At 45.1% G+C, this 24,107-nt stretch overlaps 1 protein-coding gene across 4 annotated transcripts in view; it reads right to left on the minus strand.

Moving 5' to 3' along the window:
- The window catches only part of IGSF22 (immunoglobulin superfamily member 22), a 57,007-nt gene extending 33,832 nt beyond the window's left edge, over window positions 1-23,175 (minus strand). The window contains exons 1-13 of one of the 4 annotated variants that reach the window (XM_053267607.1): window positions 23,065-23,175; window positions 21,819-21,955; window positions 18,811-18,910; window positions 18,563-18,602; window positions 15,935-16,109; window positions 14,576-14,689; window positions 13,256-13,418; window positions 11,318-11,590; window positions 8,801-9,085; window positions 7,704-7,828; window positions 4,859-5,000; window positions 3,429-3,725; window positions 1,534-1,836 (exon numbers count right to left, since the gene is read on the minus strand). In XM_053267607.1, the coding sequence (XP_053123582.1) occupies window positions 1,534-1,836; window positions 3,429-3,725; window positions 4,859-5,000; window positions 7,704-7,828; window positions 8,801-9,085; window positions 11,318-11,590; window positions 13,256-13,418; window positions 14,576-14,689; window positions 15,935-16,109; window positions 18,563-18,602; window positions 18,811-18,910; window positions 21,819-21,955; window positions 23,065-23,149 (2,239 nt within the window). In that variant the 5' untranslated portion in view covers window positions 23,150-23,175. Of the gene's footprint in view, window positions 1-1,533; window positions 1,837-3,428; window positions 3,726-4,858; window positions 5,001-7,703; window positions 7,829-8,800; window positions 9,086-11,317; window positions 11,591-13,255; window positions 13,419-14,575; window positions 14,690-15,934; window positions 16,110-18,460; window positions 18,484-18,562; window positions 18,603-18,810; window positions 18,911-20,008; window positions 20,318-20,346; window positions 20,487-21,818; window positions 21,956-23,064 lie in introns of those variants that run through there. The other 3 variants (XM_053267623.1, XM_053267616.1, XM_053267630.1) reach the window with 3 other exon arrangements.
- Window positions 23,176-24,107: the final 932 nt, after the last annotated feature.

Genomic DNA, 24,107 nt, shown 5'->3' on the forward strand with positions numbered 1-24,107 from the left:
CTCTCGTAACACTGATATTATTGGGCAGGAGAAAGAGAGAACATAAACACAGAATCATGTGAAAAGCGACTGCTGACACTGATAAATGGTTGGGAAAACACCATAGCTACTGTCATTTGGACGCTGTGAAGATAAAAATGCATATTTCTGTATATATAGAGAGTGTTGTAATGATTATTAAAACATTTTAGGATTGTTCTGGGGTTCTGAATCCCAGGGTTCCAAGCTCTAGGAAGATTGTGTTCAGGCAGGTCAATTTCTACCTAAGCATATCCAACATGCCATATATACAGTATAGCCCGTAATATACAGAACAGTTGTAGAGATCACAGTGGATCAAGGGGCACCATAATTAATGTAAGATTATCCTGGATAAGTTAAGCAAATGGCTCTTGTACTGTATTGTATTGCATTGTATTTCTATACTGCCTGATATAGAAATCTTCAGGCAGTGTACAGGTTAAGATATAATATAAAAACCATATACAACGGTAAAAATTCATAAAACATTAAAATCTCAAAAAATAAAACACACATAGTATGAAGCTACAAACTCAAGATGAGTCCCTTGCCCAGTCAGTGCATTCCGGTACAAGCCACAAGGCATCTTGAACAAGGGACTCTAGTAGCAGGGCTCAACCCCACAACTCCCTACCACCACCACCACCACCACCACAGCAGGTCCCAGGCAGAGGAAGTTATTAGCCTGCTCTCTGCTGCAGAACATAGTGTTATAATAGGCAGAACCAGCACTGTAGCTCTTCTTCAGCCACGGTGACCTGAGAAATCAATAGACGGGACCCATATAAGAGTTGCTCCAGACTTGGTTTCTTGGCCCTGAGCAACGGCACTTGATTGATCAACAGCATGGCCTTCCCTTGCTTCACCTCATCAGGGCTCTACTTGGTACTTTACTCCAGCCTCTAGCACTTCTGGTCTTCACTTCGGATCAAGTACCTGGCCCCTTTGGCCCTTGTCTACCTGCTCCAAAATTAGAACCCTGCTAGCTGTAGCCAGACTTGAAGCCAAGCCAAGGTCTGGCACTCTTGTCCCTGCTGGTACTATATCGGGCAGCAGCGATATAGGAAGATGCTGAAAGGCATCATCTCATACTGTGCGGGAGAAGGCAATGGTAAACCCCTCCTGTATTCTACCAAAGAAAACCACAGGGCTCTGTGGGAGCCAGAACATAAGAACACCCCTGCCGAATCAGGCACAAGGCCCATCTAGTCCAGCATCCTGTTTCGCCCGGTGGCCCACCAGATGCTGCTGGAAGCCAGGAGTCGAAATCGACTTGACAGTACACTTTACCTTTGTGTTGGGCCTACCCAGGTCACGTGAATATTCCTTCTTGACAAGTATGTGTACACTTGCATCTTGAATATCAAATTAAAATCTATGAATTGAGCCTCCATAAGGGAATGTTAATGCAGTTATCCCGTCTTGAGATGAGGCCAAGCTAAAATATACTCTGTTAAAAAAAATTCAGTTCATACCATTCAGTAATCCTATCCTACATACTACGATGCTTACCAATAGGCTCTCCAGCAAAAATTTCTTCTGTCTCCAGTGGCTCACTCAAACCCTCAGAGTTCACAGCCAGAATCCGGAACTGGTAGGCCTTCCCTTCCTCTACCTTATCTGTGGCAAACGTGGTGTGTTTGCTTTCGACCTCCCCGACTTTGATCCACGATTTCTTCCCAACCATTTTCTTTTCAATGATAAAGTGAGTCACCTGTTTGCCTCCATTATCTTTGGGTGCTTTCCATTTCATTTTGACACACTTCCCAGATTTCTCCAGGAATTCCACTTTTCCTTGTGGTGGTTTTGGCTTGTCTGAAGCACAGCAAGATAAAAGTGAAGAACAGAAATAAATAATGCAGAGAGCCTAATCAAGTTTTTCAAGACCTCAAATGGTGATTAATTAATTAATTGATTTAAAATAATTTAATTGTATTTAATTAAGCTGCATTAATTAACCCTCTAGCCTTTAGACACAGTGCACGGAGATAAATCTGGTTGATAAACTATAGGATCATCAATACAATTAGGTATTATTTTTTAAGGGTTACCATTATTTAGATGCCCTTGATCATGATAGGAGACTGCTGTGTTCAGACAACAAATCAAAGGTAAGTGAACATATGCATGAGTGGAGCAGAATTGTGGTAATTGGTCCTGCTCTTGAGTCTTGAGCTATGCTCACTCATGGATCATGTGAACAGACCCTGTGTACAGTATATGCAAAAACTGTATGTGCACAGACTCTGAGGCTATTCCCACAATCCACGGAAAGCAGGCTAAGGGAGCTTAGCCCACTTTCCATGGATAGTGGGAACCACTGGGCTCGCAGGCGAGCCCTGTGCTCCCAAGGCGGCTACCCCGCCTAAAACACCCTCCCTTTAAATGAGGTTAACGAAGCGAGCGCTCCGTTAACTTCATTTCATTGCTCGTGTGTCGCCGTGATGTGCAGTGACCCACAAGTAGATCCCCGACCGGGAGGCTGCAAGCAGCCTCCCAGGCTCGGGGGTCTCTCCAGGATGCCCCACGCACTCACACGGGGCATCCTGGACCTTCTGGGGGCTGCACGGTCCCCGATCCCCGCAGCCCCCACCGTGACAGAGCCGGCAGCCGTGTGGGTGACCGATCCAGCTGTCCAGCTACAAGTGGCTGCAGGGAGAGTGGGCTAAGCGGGGGAGAGTGGGCTAAGCCCGTTCTCCACGCAGACTCAGAGGAAGCTCTTCTCGTGGATCGTGAGAAGAGCTTCTCTGTCTCCTCCAGGGTGGCCAACCCTGGAGCTCTCTAGTCATCATTGGACTACAACTCCCATCCTGCCCAGTCACAGTTGATTGTGGCTGGGGGTGATAGGAGTTGTAGTCCAACCTGGAGAGCCTCAGCTTGGCCACTCCTGGTCTATGCATTCAGGAACCCTGCAAAAAGTAGGGTCCCCAGGTGGACAGAAGCTGCTATAGAATGCACTTAGTTTGACGTGGAGCCTGTTGCCACAACCCTGCTCCCTCACCGCTCCAGGCACATTTGCTCACTCTGGATATGTTGTCTGAACAGGGCTTAGGGGGAAATGCCTTGTTTGTGCAAGCCGTCCTTTGCATGAAATTGGCGTCCCTAAACAACATACTTCCCTCACGCTGTGATGTAAACAGAAGTACTACCATTGCCCCTCTTCCCCCAATAATAAACAGGTCTAAATCACAATTTCTAATAATAAGAAAAAAGTTGGGTGTAGACAAACATCAAACACACTAACTGACATGAGGAGGAAAACTAGTCACATTTGCCTGGGATTTGATGTGCATAAGAGCAGCTGTGGCAGGCTGTTTTTCTTTGGCTAAGCAAGTTTGGCCAATGTTGCTTATCTTACTACAATTAAGATGTACTGCACTGCCTTAGAGCGTGATCTCAGGACATACCAAGAACATTGAGATGCAAGTGAGCAATAGCTGATCCACAGTCACTTTTCAGCTTCAGCATGATGCTTCCACTGTCTTCTCGCACACAATGTTTTATTGTGAGCAGTGCATGGTCATTTGCTCTTTCCATTGTCACCCTCTCCTCTTCTGTCACCTCGATACCATCCTTGTACCAGCTGACTTTGGGTAAGGGCTTGGCCTTGAATGGTACCTTGATGTAAGCTGTCTGCCCTGCTTTCACAGTCACTGGGTGTGCAGCTAATGCTTCTAGGACAGACGGATCAATTACAGGGGGATCTGGGAGGACAAAGAGAAAACATCTCTTAGAACTGCACTCACAAGTACATGTTGGGAGTATTCACACATGTATATGTATCGCTGAACGGTCTTTGCCGATGACAGCTTAGTCCATCATATGTTTGTTTATTACTATAATGTAGGTCTCATCTTTCTACAATAGAACTACTAACAATTCAAAAACAAAAGCAGCCAACAATTCAAAAACAATACTACAGAAATCATGCTTTTAAAAAAATGTCTCAGAAAGTGGAATTCTGTCACTGCATTTTGCGTTTTCCTGCCGTCCCACAGAATTGCAGTATATACACAGACCCAGTTGTAGCCATCAAGTCTAGGAATGTGATAGGGCTGCTTGAATATGTGAGCACCCCTTACCATGTTAGAACAACCCCAGTTTGTGGTGGGAATAATCCTCCCAACCCTTAAGCAGGCCCTTCCTTGAAGGATCCATGGCTGGCAGCAGTCTGTGCTCAGCCTTGGGGCAAGGTTGAGTCCTGGGCCACCACCCCCTATGGCACACCAGTGACTTCCTCATGGCAACGTCAGACCGGCAAAGAAGGGGCTCTGTTGTGACCTTTGGCAATGCCTCCTTCCTGCTCCTTCCCAGAGGCTGAGAGTGAAGAGGAGGCACTACTGAGGCATTCAGTGGTGCCTCCACCCCAGTTCCACCACCAATCAGTCCCAGGCCTGGACAAAGAGGCCTTGGAGTAAGCCCACTGGCTGATATGGGGATCTTTGCCAGCAGTAAAGACAGCAGTGGCTGTGCCAGACTGTACCCGACTTGTGCCACTGCTGCCTTCACAAGGGGTCCAGCTCCCACTTCTCAAACCAAATAGGGAAGGAGGAATGTAGATGCGGGAGTGGGCTGAGGCCCCTGTGGGGTCTCTCTTCAGCTGCAAATGACACACAAGTATAATTTCTTATCAGGATTCATGGGGACTGTAGTCAAGCCCTATGAACCCTGGAAGGAAGAGATCCTCCTGTGTTAGTTGCTGCCAATCATTGGGTTCAAGCAACATCCATAAATGATTGGTTGTGTTGTTGAAAATGAGGCCTGGATAGGAGGCAGAGAAGGAAGTGGCCAAGGACAAGGAGCAGGTGAATTCCAAGGCGAAAAATCAGTACTGTACCTGCAATGCTGACCGTGGCCTCACTCTCAGCCCCTTTTGCTCTAAAAGTGTATTTCCCTTCAAAATCTTCCCCCATCTTGTCAATGATCAGTTTGTGGACTGCCCCTTGCTTGACAATCTGGATTCCTCTCATATCTGTAATCTGAGGGAAAGGTTAAAAACAAAGATGCTATACAAAATCCTAGTAGTAAGTTGGTGGCTGCAGGTAAGGTATCAAGTTTCAGGATGTTATAATTCTTGGATAAATCTATATATTTAATTCTCTAAGGCAGTGTTTCTTAACCACCAGTACATGGACCGGTGCCAGTCCGTGAGGAGCTGAGTGCCGGTCCGTGCCGGTCCATGAGGAATTGATCCCCCCACAAAACATTTTCAAGCCAGTGGGGGGCCACCGCTGCTGGGAGCTCTCCAGAGCTCATATCTAGGCAAGCAGCCTTCGCTGCTGGGATCGCGTTCATTTCAAGGAAGCTAAATTTCCCTTGGTTGGGCAAGGTGATTGAGAGGGTGGTGGCTGACCAGCTCCAGGCAGTCTTGGAAGAAAGTGATTACCTAGACCCATTTCAAACTGGCTTTAGAGCTGGCTATGGGGTAGAGACAGCCTTGGTCGGCCTGACGGATGACCTTTACCGGGGAATCGGCAGAGGGAGTGTGACTCTGCTAGTTCTTCTGGATCTCTCAGCAGCATCCAATACCATTGACCATGGTATCCTTCTGGATCGCCTGGGGGAGTTGGGGATAGGGTGCACTGCTTTGCAGTGGTTCTGTTCCTATCTCTCAGGTAGATTCCAGATGGTGGAGCTTGGTAACAGTTGCTCCTCAAAACGGGAGCTGTTATATGGAGTCCCTCAGGGCCCCATTCTGTCACCAATGCTTTTTAACATCCACATGAAACCGCTGGGTGAGGTCATCAGGAGGTTTGGTGCTGGGTGTTATCAGTATGCTGATGACACCCAAATCTACTTCTCCTTTTCATCTTCAGGAAATGGCACTCATTCTCTAAATGCCTGCCTATAGGCAGTAATGGGCTGGATGAGGGAGAACAAATTGAAGCTGAATCCAAGCAAGACGGAGGTGCTCATTGTGGGGGCTCAGAATCTGAGGGGTGAGTTAGATCTTCCTGTGCTGGATGGGGTTACACTCCCCCAGAAGGTGAGCAGCTTGAGAGTACTCCTGGACCCAGGCCTCACCCTGGTATCTCAGGTGGAGGTCATGGGCAGGAGTGCTTCCTATCAGCTTCGGTCGATTCAACAGCTGCGCCCATTCCTCAAAGAGGATGACCTCAAAACAGTGGTGCATCAGCTGGTAACCTCCCGGCTTGACTATTGCAATGTGCTCTACGTGGGGCTGCTTTTGTACATAGTCCGGAAACTTCAGTTAGTTCAGAATGCGGCAGCCAGATTGGTCTCTGAGGCAACCCAGAGAGACCATATGATGCCTGTTTTGAAACAGTTACACTGGTTGCCGATATGTTTCCGGGCAAAATACAAAGTGCTGGTTATTACCTTTAAAGCCCTGAACAGCTTGGGTCCGAGATATCTTAGAGAGCACCTTTTTTTAACATGATCCCCACCGCATGTTAAGGTCATCTGGGGAGGTCCGTCTCCAGTTACCACCGGTTCGTTTGGTGGCGACTCAGAGGCGGGCCTTCTCTGTAGCTGCTCCTGGGCTGTGGAATGAACTCCCAGCAGAAATTCATAATCTTAATTCTTTACTGACCTTCAAGAGAGCCCTTAAAACCCATCTGTTTGGCCTGGCCTTTCAGGGCTTTTAATTAGTTTTAATTGTTTTAATGTTAACCTGGTTTTCAGGGTTTTAATTGTTTTGATAGTTTAATTGTTTTTAAAGATGTTTTTAAATTGGTGTTTATATTTGTATTTCTGTTTTAATTGTTTTTAATGATTTCTGTTTTTTAATTGTAAACCACCCTGAGCCAGCTCGTAAGGGCAGTATAAAAATCAAATGAATGAATGAATGAATGAATGTTATCCCAGCAGCGAGGGCTGCCTGACTAGAAATGAGCTCTGGAGAGCTCCCAGCGGTGGTGCCCCCCCCCCCACAGCTTGAAATTGTTTTCGGGGTGCCTGGAGGTGGGGGCGAGGGGGGGCGACCCCTTTACTAACTGCTGGTCCAGGAAACTGTGCACAAAGACTGTACCGGTCCATGGCTCCAAAAACGTTGAGAAACACTGCTCTAAGGCATACCCGTGGCTAATCCCATGTGTGGCAGCTCTCATGAGAGTTTGTGAGCAAAAGCACCTGATTGGGTAGTAGGGATTCCATATGCAGATAGGGAGGAGGAGCCTGTGTTGGTTAAGGTCAGTTGGAATGCAACTGTTAGTGGTCGGAAAATGTTCTTGATTGTAGAGGGGAGGAATCTATATATAGTGGGCATATATAGTGGGCAGGGGTCTACGAAGAGAGGGGTTGTGAGGGATTAAATAGCCCCTTCAGGAGAAGGAGTCTGCCGTTGTGTGAATTAGAAGAGGAAACAAGATGAACAAGATCTGTTAACGCGGGGGGGGGAGGGATATTGTGTGTGTGTGTGTGTGTGTGTGAGAGAGAGAGAGAGAGAGAGAGAGAGAGAGAGAGAGAGGCGAAGACAAACAGAGGCTCTTCACAGTCTGAGGTAAAAATCTGAAGTCATTACTGCATGTCATGATTCAACTTGGTTGGCCTCCTCCACACACAACCCATTCTCACCTTCCTGTGAGAAGCCAATTCCTATTTTAATTCTAACATGGTTGATAATGTTTCTTTCACATACTGACTCTACAACAGCTGGCATCCATTAATCAAAGGGTTTCATACATATCTAGGCAGGTTCCCCTCGTGGCACCATTCCTTACCTCTTTACCATCTTTCAGCCAAACGCCTTCCACCCTCTCATCATTCAGGACAACGCAGAGCTCTGCTGGAGACCCTGTTGGGCCTTGAACATCTGACAGGCCACTTTTTACTGTAGCAAATCTCTCTGGAAGGGAAACATCCTCAGTTAGATAAATAGTTGGTGACAGAGGGGGATGGGGACAAGCGACCACTCCCCAGATAAGGACCTCACTCGACACTTGCCCACTCCCATTGCTGGACTTGTTGATAACTCATAAACTTTTAAATGTAAAGATATCATAGCAAGGCTGCAATCCTAAGTATGAATACCTGAAATGTGACTCAGTCAAAACTAATGGGACTTACTGGTACTTTAGAGTTGTATATGTGGGCAGATGGGCTAATAACTATTGCAAGATTGCATGAACATTGGTTTCTTGACTGTCACCCCAACACCCAACCTCTATTTTATCTAAAAGAATAAAAGACTTAATTTAAAGGGGGTGGGGTGGGGAAGAAAGCATCATGTTCAATCGATGTATTTTATTTCTAGTGTTGCCCTTGGCAATTGACACAGACATTTCAATTTTGCTTTACAAACAGAAAAAAAAAGTTGAGGTGTATAAAAAGAAAGCCATTAGCAGAGGTGCTCTTACCCCTGGACTTCCGGGTGGAAGTCCAGGGCCTCCACACCTCCTGGGGACCTCCAAATTCTCTTCAGTCTGTCCCAGGTGGTGTGGTCACCGTGCCACCTGTTGAAATGTTTCTGCTAATGGATACTTGCATAAATACACCTGTTTTATATTCTTACATTCTTGTGAGTTCAGTTGCTGTGTGTGACCTCAAGAACCCACTTGTTAAAAATATTGCATGTGTCACGGTGTGTGTGTGTGCGCGTGCGTGTGTGTAGGGGGATGCTGCTTAACTTGCAAGGTGGTGGGGAGGCTCCAAAGGCTTTTAGGTCCAAGTTCCAAAATTACCTAGGTGCACCTCTGGCCATTAATGGCTTGCAAATAAAAGCCTGATGATGCCATCTCTTCCTTCTCTGACATCCCCCCACCCCCATCACTTAGAAACAGAGACCTTCTGCTCATTCTACTGACACTTTTTACCTTACCTTCCACAGTTACATTAGCATTGCTGTAGTACTCCGTGGGGTCATTTTCTTGCATGGCAACCACCATGTATTCTCCTGAATCACCGAATTCAGCATCATCTATGATCAGTTCTGCTACTTTCCCTTCATGGGTCATGGTATATTTTTTAGATCTCTCAATCACCTTTCCATTCTTCAGCCATTTCAAGGTAACATCTTTTGAGGTCAGTTCACATTCCAGGCAAGCTTTGCCCTTCTCCTTGACTCGGACATTCTTTAAATTTCTGATGAACTTAATTGGAGTTCCTTGAAAAAGCAGAGGAGACAGAGATTGCTTGCTGTAAACTCTGTACAGCCAAACAGCCTTTGAAAGCCAAGGCCAATGAGCAGCCTGGTAGCTTAGCAACCACAAATTGATGTGCAGCTGATATGGAAAGGGAGAGATAACCCAGGCTTGTAGTTGGTGGATGATGATGATTGAAGTAACATTCTCATTGGAAAAAGAGAACAACTCTTTAAATTTAAATTTATTTGCAGTCTTTAAAATGCTCATATTTATAATGGTAGAGTACTTACAATCCAATGATATCACCCAGCATTTCACAGCTATACTTTTAAACTAATATTCCACTGAAAGAGACATCTTAGGGCAGCTCCACATGTTACAGAGCAAACCTTTTTGTGGCAGGAACTAGGGATGTGCATGAAATGTGATTTCGGAATCCAATTTATTTATTTATTTATTCATTCATTCATTCATTTATATACCGCCTTCCAAAATGGCTCAGGCCATGCCACATCATGCCATATCTCTTTAAAACAACTGCGGTGGTCATGTGCGTGCCAGCATCGTGCGGGGGCAGCTGAGGAAGAGCGCTGCTGGTGCACATTGATAACTGAGGGGAGCATTACACTTAAGGAAATGGCGGCGAGCATCGGAGCAGCTGGTATGGACTTGCACTCCTCCGTGTTAAAAGGGGAAATGGAATCCCCTCATTGTAAAGGGATGTGAAACTCCCCCCATGCTAGGGGAGTGTCACAAGCTGAAGGTTTTGTGCACATCCCTAGAAGGAACATGGCTGCTACACCGCTGTTTCCTACAGAAACCATGCAAAGAGTGGAAGACATACACATGTGCACAGACATATCTTTAAATACTGAAGTACACATAATTGGGGAGCCTAGCCCAATCAGGGTCCCCAGATACATGTACTCAGGTGTTTAAAGATGTGTGTACTACACATGTGTATGTCAGCCACATGTTTGCTGCAGGAAACACAAATACACATGCAACCAACCAACATATTTACTGCATAAAATGTGGGTCTGCTCTTAAATTGCTTGCAGCATCTTAAAATGCTGTAGCTTTCCCATAATATCAGTTCAGATTCTCTTTGAAATCCCATATTAATTGCTATAAAGAATTCTGGAGTCTCTCTAAGGGCCACAGGAAGAATTAAGCCACTGGATCCATGTGGATCAAGTGTTTAAGATAACTCTTTCACCAAACCAAAACAATTCCACTATATTCTATGGTGATGCTATAAAATAAGTGAAATATTGGTAAAATAACTCCTGGAAGATCTTTCAGTGTGCATTAGAGCCATATAATATCATATACTTTTTAAGGATTGTTTTGTTTTATTATAAAGACACTTTGAGTTGTATATGTAAGGAAAGGGGTATATGTTTTTAATAAATAAAGCAAATAAAATAACATGCACGGTAATCATTCTACTGTCTTTTGAGATAAATCAAAACTGAGTGGTCCAAACCACTTCCTTAGTTGACTTCCTTGCCCCCATTTTCCTTTGTTTTCCTCTTATGTTGATCAACGAAAGAGAACAATTAACAGGATATTCTTCTCTTACATAGCAAAGTCTCCTTTGGTACTTGCTTTTCCACTTTGAATCAGATCTAGATTAACTGAACTTCATTAGTAAGGGTAATACGAAAACAGGAATGAGCAGGACATAACAATAATAATAATAAGGAATAAGGAAACAGAACTATTTTTCCCCAGGAACCAAAATATTATGCACAAGCACTGGTTCAAATTCCTCGCTTTGAGTAATGCAAGTGATAGAAAATGGACAATCTCAGCATCACTTTCTCCCTCTGACATAACACTAGAACCAGGGATCATCCCATGAAATTGATTGCCAGGAAATTTAGGACCAACGAACGGAAGTATTTTTTCACACAACACAAAATCAACTTGTGGAATGCTCTGCCACAAGATGTGGTGACAGCCAACAACCTGGATGGCTTTAAGAGGGGTTTGGATAACTTCATGGAGGAGAGGTCTATCAACGGCTACTAATCTGAGGGCTATAATCCACCTCCAGCCTCAGAGGCAAGATGCCTCTGAATACCAGTTGCAGGGGAGTAATAACAGGAGAAAGGGCATGCCCTCAGCTCCTGCTTGTGGGCTTCCTAGTGGCATCTGATGGGCCACTGTGCGAAACAGGATGCTGGACTAGATGGGCTTTGGGCCTGATCCAACAGGGCTGTTCTTAGGTTCTTATGTTCACTTACGCTGAATGAGAAGTTCAGCCTTTGTAATTAGATCTCCAGTTTCAAAACTAACATCACCCACGTCGCTTGGGCGAACATCTTTAATTTTCAATGTATGTGTTAATCCATCTTCTGATGTGATGATCTCATACTTTTCATCTCGCTTTAGCTCTTTCCCATTGAACTTCCAGGCAAAGTTGGGCACCTTCTTAGAAAGACGGATCTCAAACACAGCAGTCTGCCTCTCAGTTATTTTCAAAGGTTTTAGATCTGCCAAAAACTTTAGAGGCTCATCTGTTAAAACAGAAGACAGATAATAATCTTCACTGTCTATATTTGTCCTTTAAAACTGTGATGCTTCTTCAGTAAGGGCCTATCCTAAACTTGTGTACCTCAGTGTAGCTCTGCGGAAGTAATCAAAACTATTATGAGTTATACAAGTTGAGGGTATTGTTGTGGCCACTCTGACTACAGCATTGGACCCAGAGTTACCAACCCAGAATTATATGGAACCCAGGCCTGTGTCTGATTCCATTTTATTAAGGAATCAATTAATGCCTGAATTCAGATGAACTAACCAGTACACGATACCCAGATCTCATGACTGCCTTGGGTAATGGATTTGTAAAGAAAGGGGCAATCTGGCATTGTTTATCAGTGTTTGTGAAACTCACAAGAGACACAATGGGTCAGGCTTGATTACTGGTCTCACATGTATCCTAGAGTTAAATTAACATGCTTTTAAGTAATCCCCTACCTCCACTGACAGGATGCTTCTGCGTTAGTCAAATGTATTGATTAACTTGCCTCAAACCATGCACCCCTTTTGCTGTTACTTTAAACATTCTTTTGTTATAATTACACACTAGATAGTTAATTGCTGTCTCACACAAATAGATCTGATTTTTTCACTAACTCCTCTGACTTTTAACATTCTTGGGACCAAGAGAGGCAAATTTGCTTCGGAAATGACAATAGAACAATACTCTGCTAACAGGAGATGGAACTCAGATCCTGAACTGACCAAATATCCTAAGCTAATTTTGATAATTAAAAGACAATATCCAGAGGATAACAGGAATGGACTTCAAATGAAGAAGCAACAATGGAGCTCACCGAATAAAGAGGCAGCAAACTTTGCCTAACCAGCGGATCTGTGCTCAAGAGCCATCCCAGAGTTTGCTGCTAAAGTCGCGGGGCTAAAAACAGGAACTCTTTCCATGGACAAGAACTGTCTGTGACTTCTGCTGCGCAGTAAGCAGTAAAGACTACCCAGCCATGGTGCTCTTGCTCTCTGCCTCGCTCTGAGAAAACTACCACCAGCCTGCTTGACTGCTTGAAGCTTGCATCGTTCCCAAGCTCCTGCTCTCCATCTCCAGTTTCTTCTTCTGTTGAAGCCTCACCGCTCTCAAGCTTCTGACCCTGGTAATATGCTGCTTCCACAAGCCTTGGATCCCTCTTTCCTTCCCCCTTCTTCCCCTCCTTCTTCCCCCTACTAACTCTTGATGCCAACCATGCCACTCTTGTACCTTCCTTGCCTCCTCTCCCACCCCCATCTCTATTTGAATTATGTTAGGCTTTAGGAAGATTTAATACACACAAACAATAGTTAGGAACACTGGGTTAATGTTGTTGCTAGCTGTGATTGAAATATTGTTAGTAGTACTGATTGATTGTTTTGTTTTCTGCTCAGTTAGATTGATGCTGTTATTCTTTTATACTCAATAAAGCCCATTGAATAATTTAGGAGTGTTTTGGGTCTTCTTTCTACCTTCATGTCCAGACTATACATGGTCACTGTATAAAAGAACTGGTCACTTTGTGACACTGATGAAACAAGACTAATTTCATATGCTAGCTCCGGAGCATATTTGGTATACAAATCAGGCTTGGTTCACAACAGTATGGCTGCCTGTTTCATTTTTTATTTCTCATATGCAATTAAAAATCAAAATTTACCTATTACACGCAGTCTTGCTGATAGTGTCTTATCACCTACTAGGACAGAGTATACGCCCATGTCACTGTGAGTCACATTGGTGATGTGAAGCATAAACTTAGTGCCCATTTGTTTTGTGTCATATTTCCCAAGGGAATACTGAAGACGCAAAGGTTCACCGTCCTGGAAAGGGAGAATATGGATACCTGTGTGACATTTCTGCAAAACCGAAGCCTTTTTGAGGAGTTCTGTAACTGTGAATGGTATACATGATTACAGCACCAAGTGGAGCATGATGGAAAGCCCTGCCTGCTCCTGCATCAGTGCTCTCTTTAACTGCCTCCTGCCACCGCTTTCCACAGTCTCCTGCTAACTGAGCAAGAGGCACCTTTTCAAAGTGGTAATCCTCTTTATTAAGCAGGGGGAGAGCAACTGGCCCTATCCAACCCCAGCACAGCATTTCTCCAATGGCTGTTGCTGGTGTCTATCTTATGTTTCTTTTTCAGATTGTGAGCCCTTTGGGGACAGGGAGCCATTTTATTCCTATCTATCTATCTGTAGATATATTAGGTATATAGATATATTCGTCATATTCTTATAAACAATTTTTGTTTGCAGAGAAGGTGAGAATACCCAAGAGGTGGAGGCTTTCTTCCTAAATGCAGTGTGTATGTTTCTGTAGACAAAAAGGTATATGCACGGAGAATGAGAGGGTGGTGGTTATGGAGCAGGGCTTGCTGGAGGTGTACTCCCATGGGTACTATACCTGGTATACAAAATCCATTATTTTTTCATGCCTGAAAAGGCCTAAAGTAAACAGTTGTATATACATGTCATGCAAAATGAAAAGAGAATTGTCTAAAAGATGGTTTCCATATGCATACACATCATCAGAGCTGACATAAAAGCTCTTTCTATTGTATATTGCAGTGATGTATCAAAATAGCAACAGCAACGGTGAGCAGCATCCAGACCAGTGCTGCCCTCACCCCTGATGGCCCCCAAAAACATGTTGTGGGGGGGCCCTCTGGGACATGCATAAGAGGCAGAAGAGTGAAAGGGGATTGGGGAAAATTGCTGTGCACAGACCACATTCTATGGCAAAGGTAATGTTAGCTTGGATGCTGCTCAGTGAGATAGCACTTTTTATTTTACATGCATTACACAGTGCAACTAAACTGCCGTTTACCCTCTTAGAACACCAAATGTACTGCACTGAATTTAATTAGTTTGCAGTAGTACTTAGCCAACACTGTGGTTTTTGAGGCAAATCTATGTGAGCAACCCCTTACGCTCATTACTCTGAAACCTCATACACCAGAATGAGTACAGAAGGCTACCTTGGACCATATCATCTTCATATTGGGGTCCTTGAGTTCCAGAATAGTGTCAAATATTGCTGTAGTGTCCACCTTAGCAGAAACATCCTCCAGAGGTTTCAGAATCTTTACAGCCTGTAATATATCAATTGATTTAGAATCAATCAAAATGATGGATCATTCCCCACACTTCAGCCTTATTTTTATCTCCCTTGAAGTCCACTTTTGATTTGTAGATTTGGTTACTGATACTTTGTACTGGTTGCATCCTTACAACATTGTTTTACTTTATTTTCAGTACTATTTGTTCTATATAACTGTTATGTGTTTTTATGGCTAAGACGCTAACTGAACTTTGATTTGGGGTGTGTGTGTGTGTGTGTGTGAGAGAGAGAGAGAGAGAGAGAGAGAGAGAGAGAGAGAGAGAGAGAGAGCACAACAATAAGGAGTCATGCAGAATTTTCATGCATAACATATTTATTTTGGTGGGGATTTTTGTACGATGACTTATGCCATAATAAAGTTGTCATGTTTAAAGGGCCTCTGAATTCTTTAATTATTGCTCCAATGGACTAACACAGTTAGTCTTTGAATATGACTGTTCTTTATAGCTAGGCTTTTGCGTAGGTCCTTAATTTTGGAACATTCACCCCAGTCTCTGATTCAATTAATCCCATTCATCTTAATACAGTATATAAATAACTAGAGTTGGGCAAAAATTTGTCTTCAAAGCATCAAAGTCTAATCATTTCCACATCACTTCAGCCCTGCAGGGAGGTAGTGGCTACCAGTAATTACCTCCATGCAGAGCGGTCCTCTGCAGTTTTCTGTGCAGCACTGGGGAGGGCCATTAAAGGGATTTGGAGTGGCAGGAAGTCCCTTGGAAAGTGTGCAGAAAGGCTCATGAGGAAATGTAACCCTTCCCAGAGTTTTCTTCAAAGAGCTCTATGGGAAAAGCACTGGGGAATGACCTTATGTTTTAATTTGTATTTCTAATATCTGGTGGTATAGAAATACAATACATAAATAAATTTCCCAGCACTCCGTGTGCACCTAGCCAAAAGCCTTCCAATAGGTCACTTGCCTTCCCCACAGCTCTGAATCTCTTTAATAGCCCTCCCCAGTGCTGTGCACAAGAGCGGGAGCTGCCTCCTTCCTGTGAGCCCAAAGGAACTTGCAGATGATTCAGCTTTGATGTTTTGAAGCCTGATCTTTGTACAGCCCCATAGTTAACACTATAAATATGCAGAGATCATACTATAGATAACAGCATTACTGGGTTATGACAATACGGAATACATTACTACAGTGCAATTAAGCATTTTTATGGAACAGAAATGCATGTCGTCTCAGCATTTTAAAGTCAGGTGGCGCACGAACCTCAACTTCTACTTTTTTCTTCATCTCCTTCAACTTTTTTAGAAGCCCTCGGAAATCTGTGAAGCCATATTCCATACAGACTTTCTCAAAGTCCTTCTTGGGTACCTTGGAGAGGATCTGCAGCATTTCTTTCTCATCAATCACCTTTTCTTTTTTCTTTGGAGCCGGAGGCCCTCTGAGCACACATGAGATCACATGGCTGTCATTTTGCATACTGTACTGAGGAGAATTCTGACAAAGGAAACATCCTCACAAAATGGCAGCCCCCAAGGCTTTTCAAGGGAGACCATGTTAATTAAACCAGTTTGGAAGTCTGAAGACAAGCCTTTCCTAAACTGTTCTCCTGTAGCTCTCTAGCCATGGACATGTTTCTCCACCCATCTCTTCCTTTCATCAGAGAATGCACTGATCTGTGTGAATGGACTACAGCCTATTTCCAGGCAGGTGGGTTTGGGGGCTCTATGAAGCAGTGATAACAACTGAGGCAGGCTTTCTCCTCATATCCTTGATTGATATTTCACTGCTGCTGTTGTTGTTGTTAATTCAATTTCTATACCGCCCTTCCAAAAATGGCTCAGGGCTGTTTACACAGAGAAATAATAAATAAATAAGATGGAACCCTGTCCCCAAAGGCTCACAATCTAAAAAGAAACATAAGATAGACACCAGCAACAATCATTGGAGGTACTGTGCTGGGGATGGTTTTTGAGCAGGTTTGTACAATACAATCCCCAGCACACAGTTGGGAAGGGGATCTGCCAAGAGTGAGCCTATCCTCTCGTCTTCCACAGACATCCCAACACTCTCCTGGTACATCCCTTTATTGTCTGTGGGGTTGTTAATTGAAATGGCTCCTGAGCTCTAGATACTTGTTTAAACAAGTATCTAGAGCACGTGTCAAGGGGCCATGAGGATGAACAGCCCCCTCATGTAATAAAGGAATGTGCTGGAAGGATGTCAGGAGGACATCTCTGAAAGACATGAGGACAAGCACACTCATGGCAGATCCTTTGGGAAAGTATTGTCCAAACCACCCATTCATATTTACATAGACTTTTAATAAGTATGCAGCCCCTTGAGTATGTTTCGCTGCTGCTGGATTTAATCTTTATTTCAGTGCAGTTCACAATTGGTTTTTTAAACTGTTGTTTAATCAGCTGTTGCAGTGGTGGAGGAAGCCAGCCAGTGGCTCGTGTTCCTCCCGCCAGTGACCACCCCACCCCACCGGCCACGTCCCCTGCATCTGACATCAGACGCAGGGGCTGTGGCTTCGCTCACAAACAGGGCTGCGTAGCATTCCCCGTTTGAGAGCAAATACCGGCCAACACTGCGTTCACCTTTTAAAGGCAAGGAGAGCGTTCCTGGCCTCGCTGTGAATGTGACGCTGGCTGGAATATGCTCCCAAATGGTGCTCCCCACAAATTCTTTCCCCCTGTCTAAGGTGGATGTAATGTTGTGAGCCGCCCCAAGCAGTAACGTACTGGCGGGGCAGGGTATAAATGTTTTAAATAAATAAAATAAATAAATAGCGGAGTGATTCTCCACTTGAGGCCTACTAGCTAGGACGGGCCCACAAAAGACAGTTTGCTAAGGTCCCTTTGAAACCTGGAATTTAAATATTTACATATTTTAAAAAAATAAATGACCTTTTCTTGTAGGGATTTGGCAAATGAAATAGCCGGGCCAGCTCCAGGTTGTGATTTTAATAATTGTGAATTTAATTAACCATGTTAGGAACTTAGGAAGCTGCCATATACTGAGTCAGACCATTGGTCTTTCTAGCTCAGTATTGTCTTCACAGACAGGCAGCGGCTTCTCCAAGGTTGCAGGCAGGAATCTCTCTCAGCCAAGGAGGGAACATGAAACCAAGGAGGGAACATGAAACCTTCTCTGCTCTTCCCAGGGCAACTCCATCCCCTGAGGGGAAGATCTTCCAGTGCTCACACTTCTAGTCTACCATTCATATGCAACCAGGGCAGACCCTCCTTAGGTAAGGGGACAAGTCATGCTAGCTGCTGCACATGCACAGAGGCCATGTGTGTGCTACTGCAGCACCAGTGCCACAAGAGGGGTGTTGGGGAGTATGCTGCCACAACACCAGGAAGCTGCAGTGAGCGGTGAAAGAGCAGGTATGGACCTACTATCCTCACTTTTAAAGGTGCCCAGGTTGAGCTTCGAATCAGTGATCATCCCTAGATTTTAATACAATTTAAAATTCCTAGATGTTAATACAATTTTGTTAGTTACTTTGGAAGGTTGGAGAGGTGGGATAAACATTTTTTTAATAACTAAATAATCCTTTCATTATTTGCATCCCACATTAACCTTGGGAGAGGGCTATTTGTCTACCTGTGGGCTTCTCAGAGGCATTGGTTTAGACTACTGTGGAAAATGGATGTTGGACTGGATGAACCTTTGGTCTGATCCAGCAGGGCTCTTCTTAAGGTGTTTTGACCCCTCACTGTGATGGTATCACTTGTGTATTGGAACAGTCTCCTGTTAGAGCAGCCCCTGCTTCCTGCTCACCTTGTCATCAGTCCAAAAGCCTACTATTTAGAAGAGCTGAACATCATTCCTTGAGAAAGTGTGCTAACTTTAAGTATACTTTGGTGGGGAAATGCATCTCACCTTTTTTTCAACATTTTTTTGAAATCCAACTTTTCTTGACCTTTAAAAAAGTGAAAGAATGAAAATAAGAAAATTAATACAGACCACCATGTGCTGCTTATAGTCAGAGATCTGCAAGTCTAATTACATGGTTATCATAGGATTTCCATATGCTTTAATCCAGGCCTGGTGATACCCCAGGTACCTTACATTTTCCCCTTATGTGATGCCTTTTTCAATCTCTTGTTGGGTACATGCTTGCTACTCACCTTCAGCTACAATCAAGGACACAGTATAGATGATATCAGCATGGTCATTGGAAACAACACATTTGTAATTATCTGCATCATCTGATGTGAGGCTCTCCAACTGCAAAGAAGCATCAACACTCAGCCAAAATGGTCAATAAAAGGTGCCTGCAGACTTTGCACAACCAGCATAACTTTCCCACTAAACACAAAGGGACCTTGTCCCAATTTATGTTGACTAAAAGCAACTGCTTCCTGATAGAGACAGGCCCATCATTTGGTTGGCTCAGGCAGTTGTACCATGATTTTTTAAAAGGGAAATTCAGAACTGAACAATAGTATTCCACAACAGCAGTAGAGAGGGCATGCACAATAGAATTGCACAACAACAGGAGGGAAGGCATGCCCTCATCTCTTGCCTGTGGGCTTCCCAGAGGCATCTGGTGGGCCACTGTGTTAAACAGGATACTGGACTAGATAGGCCTTGGGTCGCATTCCATGACACCATGCAGTGGGAGAAAATTCTCAGAACTGGGCATCTGGCAGCACTATTGCAGAAACAGGGGCAGAGCCATCACTGCGGAATGGGTTCAAAGAACCCAGGCTGCCTCCCTTCAGGAGCCGCAGCTCATGCCCCATCCATGCCCCCTGTGCCTGACACCAGGCGTGGGGGCTGTGGTTTATCTCGCAAACGGGGCCATGTGGGGCCACGCTTTCCCTGCCTTTTAAAGGAGGAAGAGCCGCTCCTGGCCATGCTGCAAACGTGGTGCTGGCCAATTTTGCTCACAAATGAGGACGCACGGGCCCATTTGCAAGCTAAACTATGCTCCCTGCATCTGACATCAAGATGCTGACATCTGACACGGGGGCTGGGCTAGGGGAGCTGTGGTGGTGGTGGTGGGCTGAACCCAGGCCGCCACTGGCCTCCTGCAAGGAGCGCCTCTTCTCACACTTCCTGTAAAAGCATCAAGAACATTGTTTTTACATTTTAAATTGTTTTAATGCTTTAATTTTAGAGACAGCTTCTGGCAACCTTTCCTCCCTCCTGCCCCCCGTTTATATTCAAAGCTTGCAATGATTGGTTTTGAAAGGATCTGGTCCCCACCAGGGGCATGGGGCAAGCAGCATTTTGCACCTTGCCACAGTCAGTAGCAGCTGGTGGGCATTGGAGCAGGGTGCGGGGGCAGGAAAGAACCTGGGCACCAAGGCAGAAGCTTACCGTCCCCCCCTTTCCTCCTCGCTAACCGGCTTGGGTATTTACCCAAGCCTGCTGGCACTGAGGAAAACAGAGAGAGAGAGAGAGAAAGCAGAAAAGCAGGGACAAACGTAGAAAACAGAAATGTTTTGTGGGGTGGGAGGAAAAGGCAGAAAGCAAAAAAGCCAGGGCAAAAGGCAGAAAGAGGAACTGAAGGGAGAAAGCAGGGACTGCATCCCCCTCCCACCAAACAAACAAGCTAGTAAAAGACCAGACTTTCCAGTAGCCAGAGAACCCCTCCAGGGCAGGGAGCTTCCTCCAGCCCCTCCTCCCCTGTCTGCAACTTCCTATTTTGGTCTTACTGGCTGGAACAGCTGCTATTCAAGCTGCTCCAACCAATCTGATTCCTAGGAGGCTCCTCCTTGCACTGCCCCCAGGAAGAAGCCGGAATTGTATTAAAAATATACTCCCTGAAGCAACCAGGAAGTGCATTTTAACCCATTATTTTAGTTCTTCCTGGGGGCAGTGCCAGGAGGAGTCCCTAGGAATCAGATTGGCTGGAGCAGCTTGAGTAGCAGCTCTTCCCACCAGTAAAACCAAAACAAAAAGTTACAGGCGGGGGAGGAGGAGCTGGAAGAAGCTCCCTGCTCTGGAGGTTTCCCTGGCTGATGGTAAGTCTGATTCTTTATTAGCTTGTTTGTTTTTGTTGCGGGGGGGGGCACTGCCCTTACTGACCAGCCACCACTGGCCACAATATCATGGGACACCCCTGCATATATTCAACCCACAACAGTGTCATGTTTCCATTCAGTGGCGCTATTCTCACGATTGGCAAAAATCAGGCTTACAAGCGGATCACCCGCTTCTGTAGCCATCTCTTTAGGCTGGGTTTGCGGTGTGAGCGCTCCTCAAGCGAGCAAGCGAGCACTCCGCAAACGAGCGCTCCACAAACGAGCAAGCGAGTGCTCTGCAAACCTGGGCTATTTGATTGTGAGTAGCCACAGTGCAGCTCCCGGCTCCAGGGGTCCCCCCAGTATGCCCTGCGCACTAGTGCAGGGCATACTGAAGCTTCTGGGGGCCGCATGGCCCCCAAGCTCCCCAGCCCCGCCTGCTCCATCACAGAGCCAGCAATCGTGTGGGCTCCCTCCCTGCTCGTGCGTGGGGAGAGCGGGCTTAGCCCGCTCTCCCCGCGCACTTACAAAAACCAGGTCTCATTGATTGTGAGTTATTCAAAAATGTCCAGTGAGTTATTCAAAAATGGTCAAAACCAGAGTCTGCTATTCAGGAGCAATTGGCAACAGAGGTGGCTGTAATCACTGCTATTTGAAGGCATTGCCAGAGTAGGACTACTGCAAGCTGCTGTGTTCAAGATAACTGTTAGGAAATACTATGACATGGAGGAGAAAAAGAAGCTATAGTGAGAATTTTTTTTAAAACATCCATAAAAGAGCCAGCATAACGTAGTGGTTGGAGTGTTAGTTCAGGACTGGGGAGACCCGAGTTTGAATCCCCAATCAACCATGAAACTCACTGGGTGACTCTGGGCCAGTCATGTATCTCTTAGCCTAACTTACCTCACAGGGTTGTTGTGAGGATAAAAATGAGCATGTACTCCACTCTGAGCTCCTCGGAGAAAGAGTGGGATATAGATATAAATAAATAAATAAAACCCTTAAAATCTTATTTTGATTATTACTTTTATATCCCACATTTCCTCCATAATGGAATATAGGCAGCATATACAGTCTAGGGTTGCCAAGTGATCTCCTATTCAGGCACTGATCAGAGCCAGACCTGCTGAGATTCAGCAAGCTTGCTGCATCATCTGCCTTACCTTAAGAACATACTCCTTATTAATACTGTCAAAAAACATCTTTGATCCTTCCTTGATTGGTATTCCGCTTTCTCTTTTCCAGGTTACATGGGGCTTTGGGTTACCCTTCACTTTGGCTCGAAATACAGCTTTGTCTCCTGTAGTAGGTTAATGTGAGAAATAACAAATAAAATTCTGGTTACAGTCTCTTTGATGCCAGTCTACCTCTTTTGTGCTGGGTTCACTATTTGATCTGCTCAACCAAATCCTTCTCACACTCAGCTGCTCTTTAGCAATCTTATTTCATTTTTGTGTGGCTAATTTCAACTTTGGGGCTTAAAGTTGGGCTTCACACTTCTTCCACAGTGCTACGAGGGCAGAAGATGGGTTCCGCCCTCACAGAGCAGTTGGAGAATAGCTGTGTGACCCTCAGAGAGATATTCCTGGAACTGAAAAAGGTTTTTGGACTGAGAGGATCAAAGCAAAAGTTGCTTCCCCTTCTGCTAGACTGCAAAGAAAAGCCTTCAATGCATCTATTTGCCTGTCACTCTGTGAGGGCACAGCCTTTCTTCTGCCCCTGTAGCAATGCAGAGGTTGAGGGCCAATGGGTTGTATCCTAAGAACCTATTCTGCAAAACAGAAGCAAGGGGGTGATACTTTTCTTGCCCTCTGCAGCTTCTTGTGCCCTGTGAAAATCTGCTTCTGAAGAACATAAGAACAGCCTTGCTGGATCAGGCCCAAGACCCATCTAGTCCAACATCCTGTTTCGCACAGTGGCCCACCAGATGCCTCTGATGAGCCTAGAGGCAAGAGGTGACAGCATGACCTTTCTCCTATTGCTACTCCCCTACAACTGGTATTGAGAGGCATTATGCCTCTGAAGCAGGAGGTGGCCTACAGCCACCAGACTAGTGGCCATTAATAGGCCTGTCCTCTATCAATTTGTCTAAGCCCCTTTTAAAGCCATCCAAGCTGGTGGCCATCACCACATCCCAAGGCAAAGAATTCCATAGATTAATTATGCACTATATGAAAAAATACTTCCTTTCGTTTGTCCTAAATTTCCCAACCTTCCATTTCATTGGATGGCCCCTGGTTCTAGTGTTGTGAGAGAAGGAGAAAACCCCTCTTAGGGAACCGCCGGTATACAGGGTGCAGGGGACTATAGAGGGGAAAATCAGGTTCTCCTGCACAAACTTTATTTTCACTTAAAGTGAACACTTCAGAGTTTGTGATGTTCTGTTCAGAATAAATGAATGTTGCTTACCTTCAGGGGCTGTCAATGGATGAGGTTTCTCTACAAATTCTGGGATGCTCTCTCCTGGAGGGATATTCACTGAGCGGGAGATCATGCTAAAGGACTCCACAGTGGCAGAAGTTTTCCTAGACACCACCTCCTCTGTAAGGCAAAAGCATTCAGTGCAGGGTGTTATCAGTTATCAGTACACTGATGACACCCAAACCTATTTCTCCATGTCAGCATCATCAGGAGAAGGCATAACCTCCCTAAATGCCTGCCTGGAGACGGTAATGGGCTGGATGAGGGATAACAAACTGAGACTGAATCCAGATAAGACGGAGGTACATATTGTGTGGGGTTGGGAGATTATTTTGATCTTTTCTTTGCAGGAGCCCCTGGTGGCGCAAAAAGGAGCCCCTGGTGGCGCAGTGGTAAAACTGCCGCCCTGTAACCAGAAGGTTGCAAGTTCGATCCTGACCAAGGGGCTCAAGGTTGACTCAGCCTTCCATCCTTCTGAGGTTGGTAAAATGAGTACCCAGAATATTGGGGGGCAATATGCTAAATCATTGTAAACCGCTTAGAGAGCTTCCAGCCATAAAGCGGTATATAAATGTAAGTGCTATTGCTATTGCTATTGCTATTGATCTGCCCATTCTGGATGGGGTCACACTTCCCCAGAATGGACTAGTGTACAATCTGGGAGTGCTCCTGAACTCACACCTCTCTCTGACATCCCAAGTTGAGGCGGTGGCCAGAGGTGCTTTTATCAGCTTTGGCTGATATGCCAGCTGCATCCGTTTCTTGAGATGAACAATCTCAGAACAGTGGTACATACACTGGTAACCTCGAGACTTGACTACTGCCATGCGCTCTATAAGTTTCCAGGCAAAGTACAAGGTGCTGGTTGTAACCTATAAATCCCTAAACAGCTTAGGCCCTGGGTATGAGAACAGCTTAGGCCCTGGCCCTGAGAACCACCATAGCATAGTGGTTAGAGTGTTGGACTAGGACCGGGAAGATCCGAGTTTGAATCTGCATTCAGCCATGAAACTCACAGGGTGACTCTGGGC

This window comes from Hemicordylus capensis, chromosome 1 (genome assembly GCF_027244095.1).
Source record: "Hemicordylus capensis ecotype Gifberg chromosome 1, rHemCap1.1.pri, whole genome shotgun sequence".
NCBI classification, from domain to species: Eukaryota; Metazoa; Chordata; class Lepidosauria; order Squamata; family Cordylidae; genus Hemicordylus; species Hemicordylus capensis.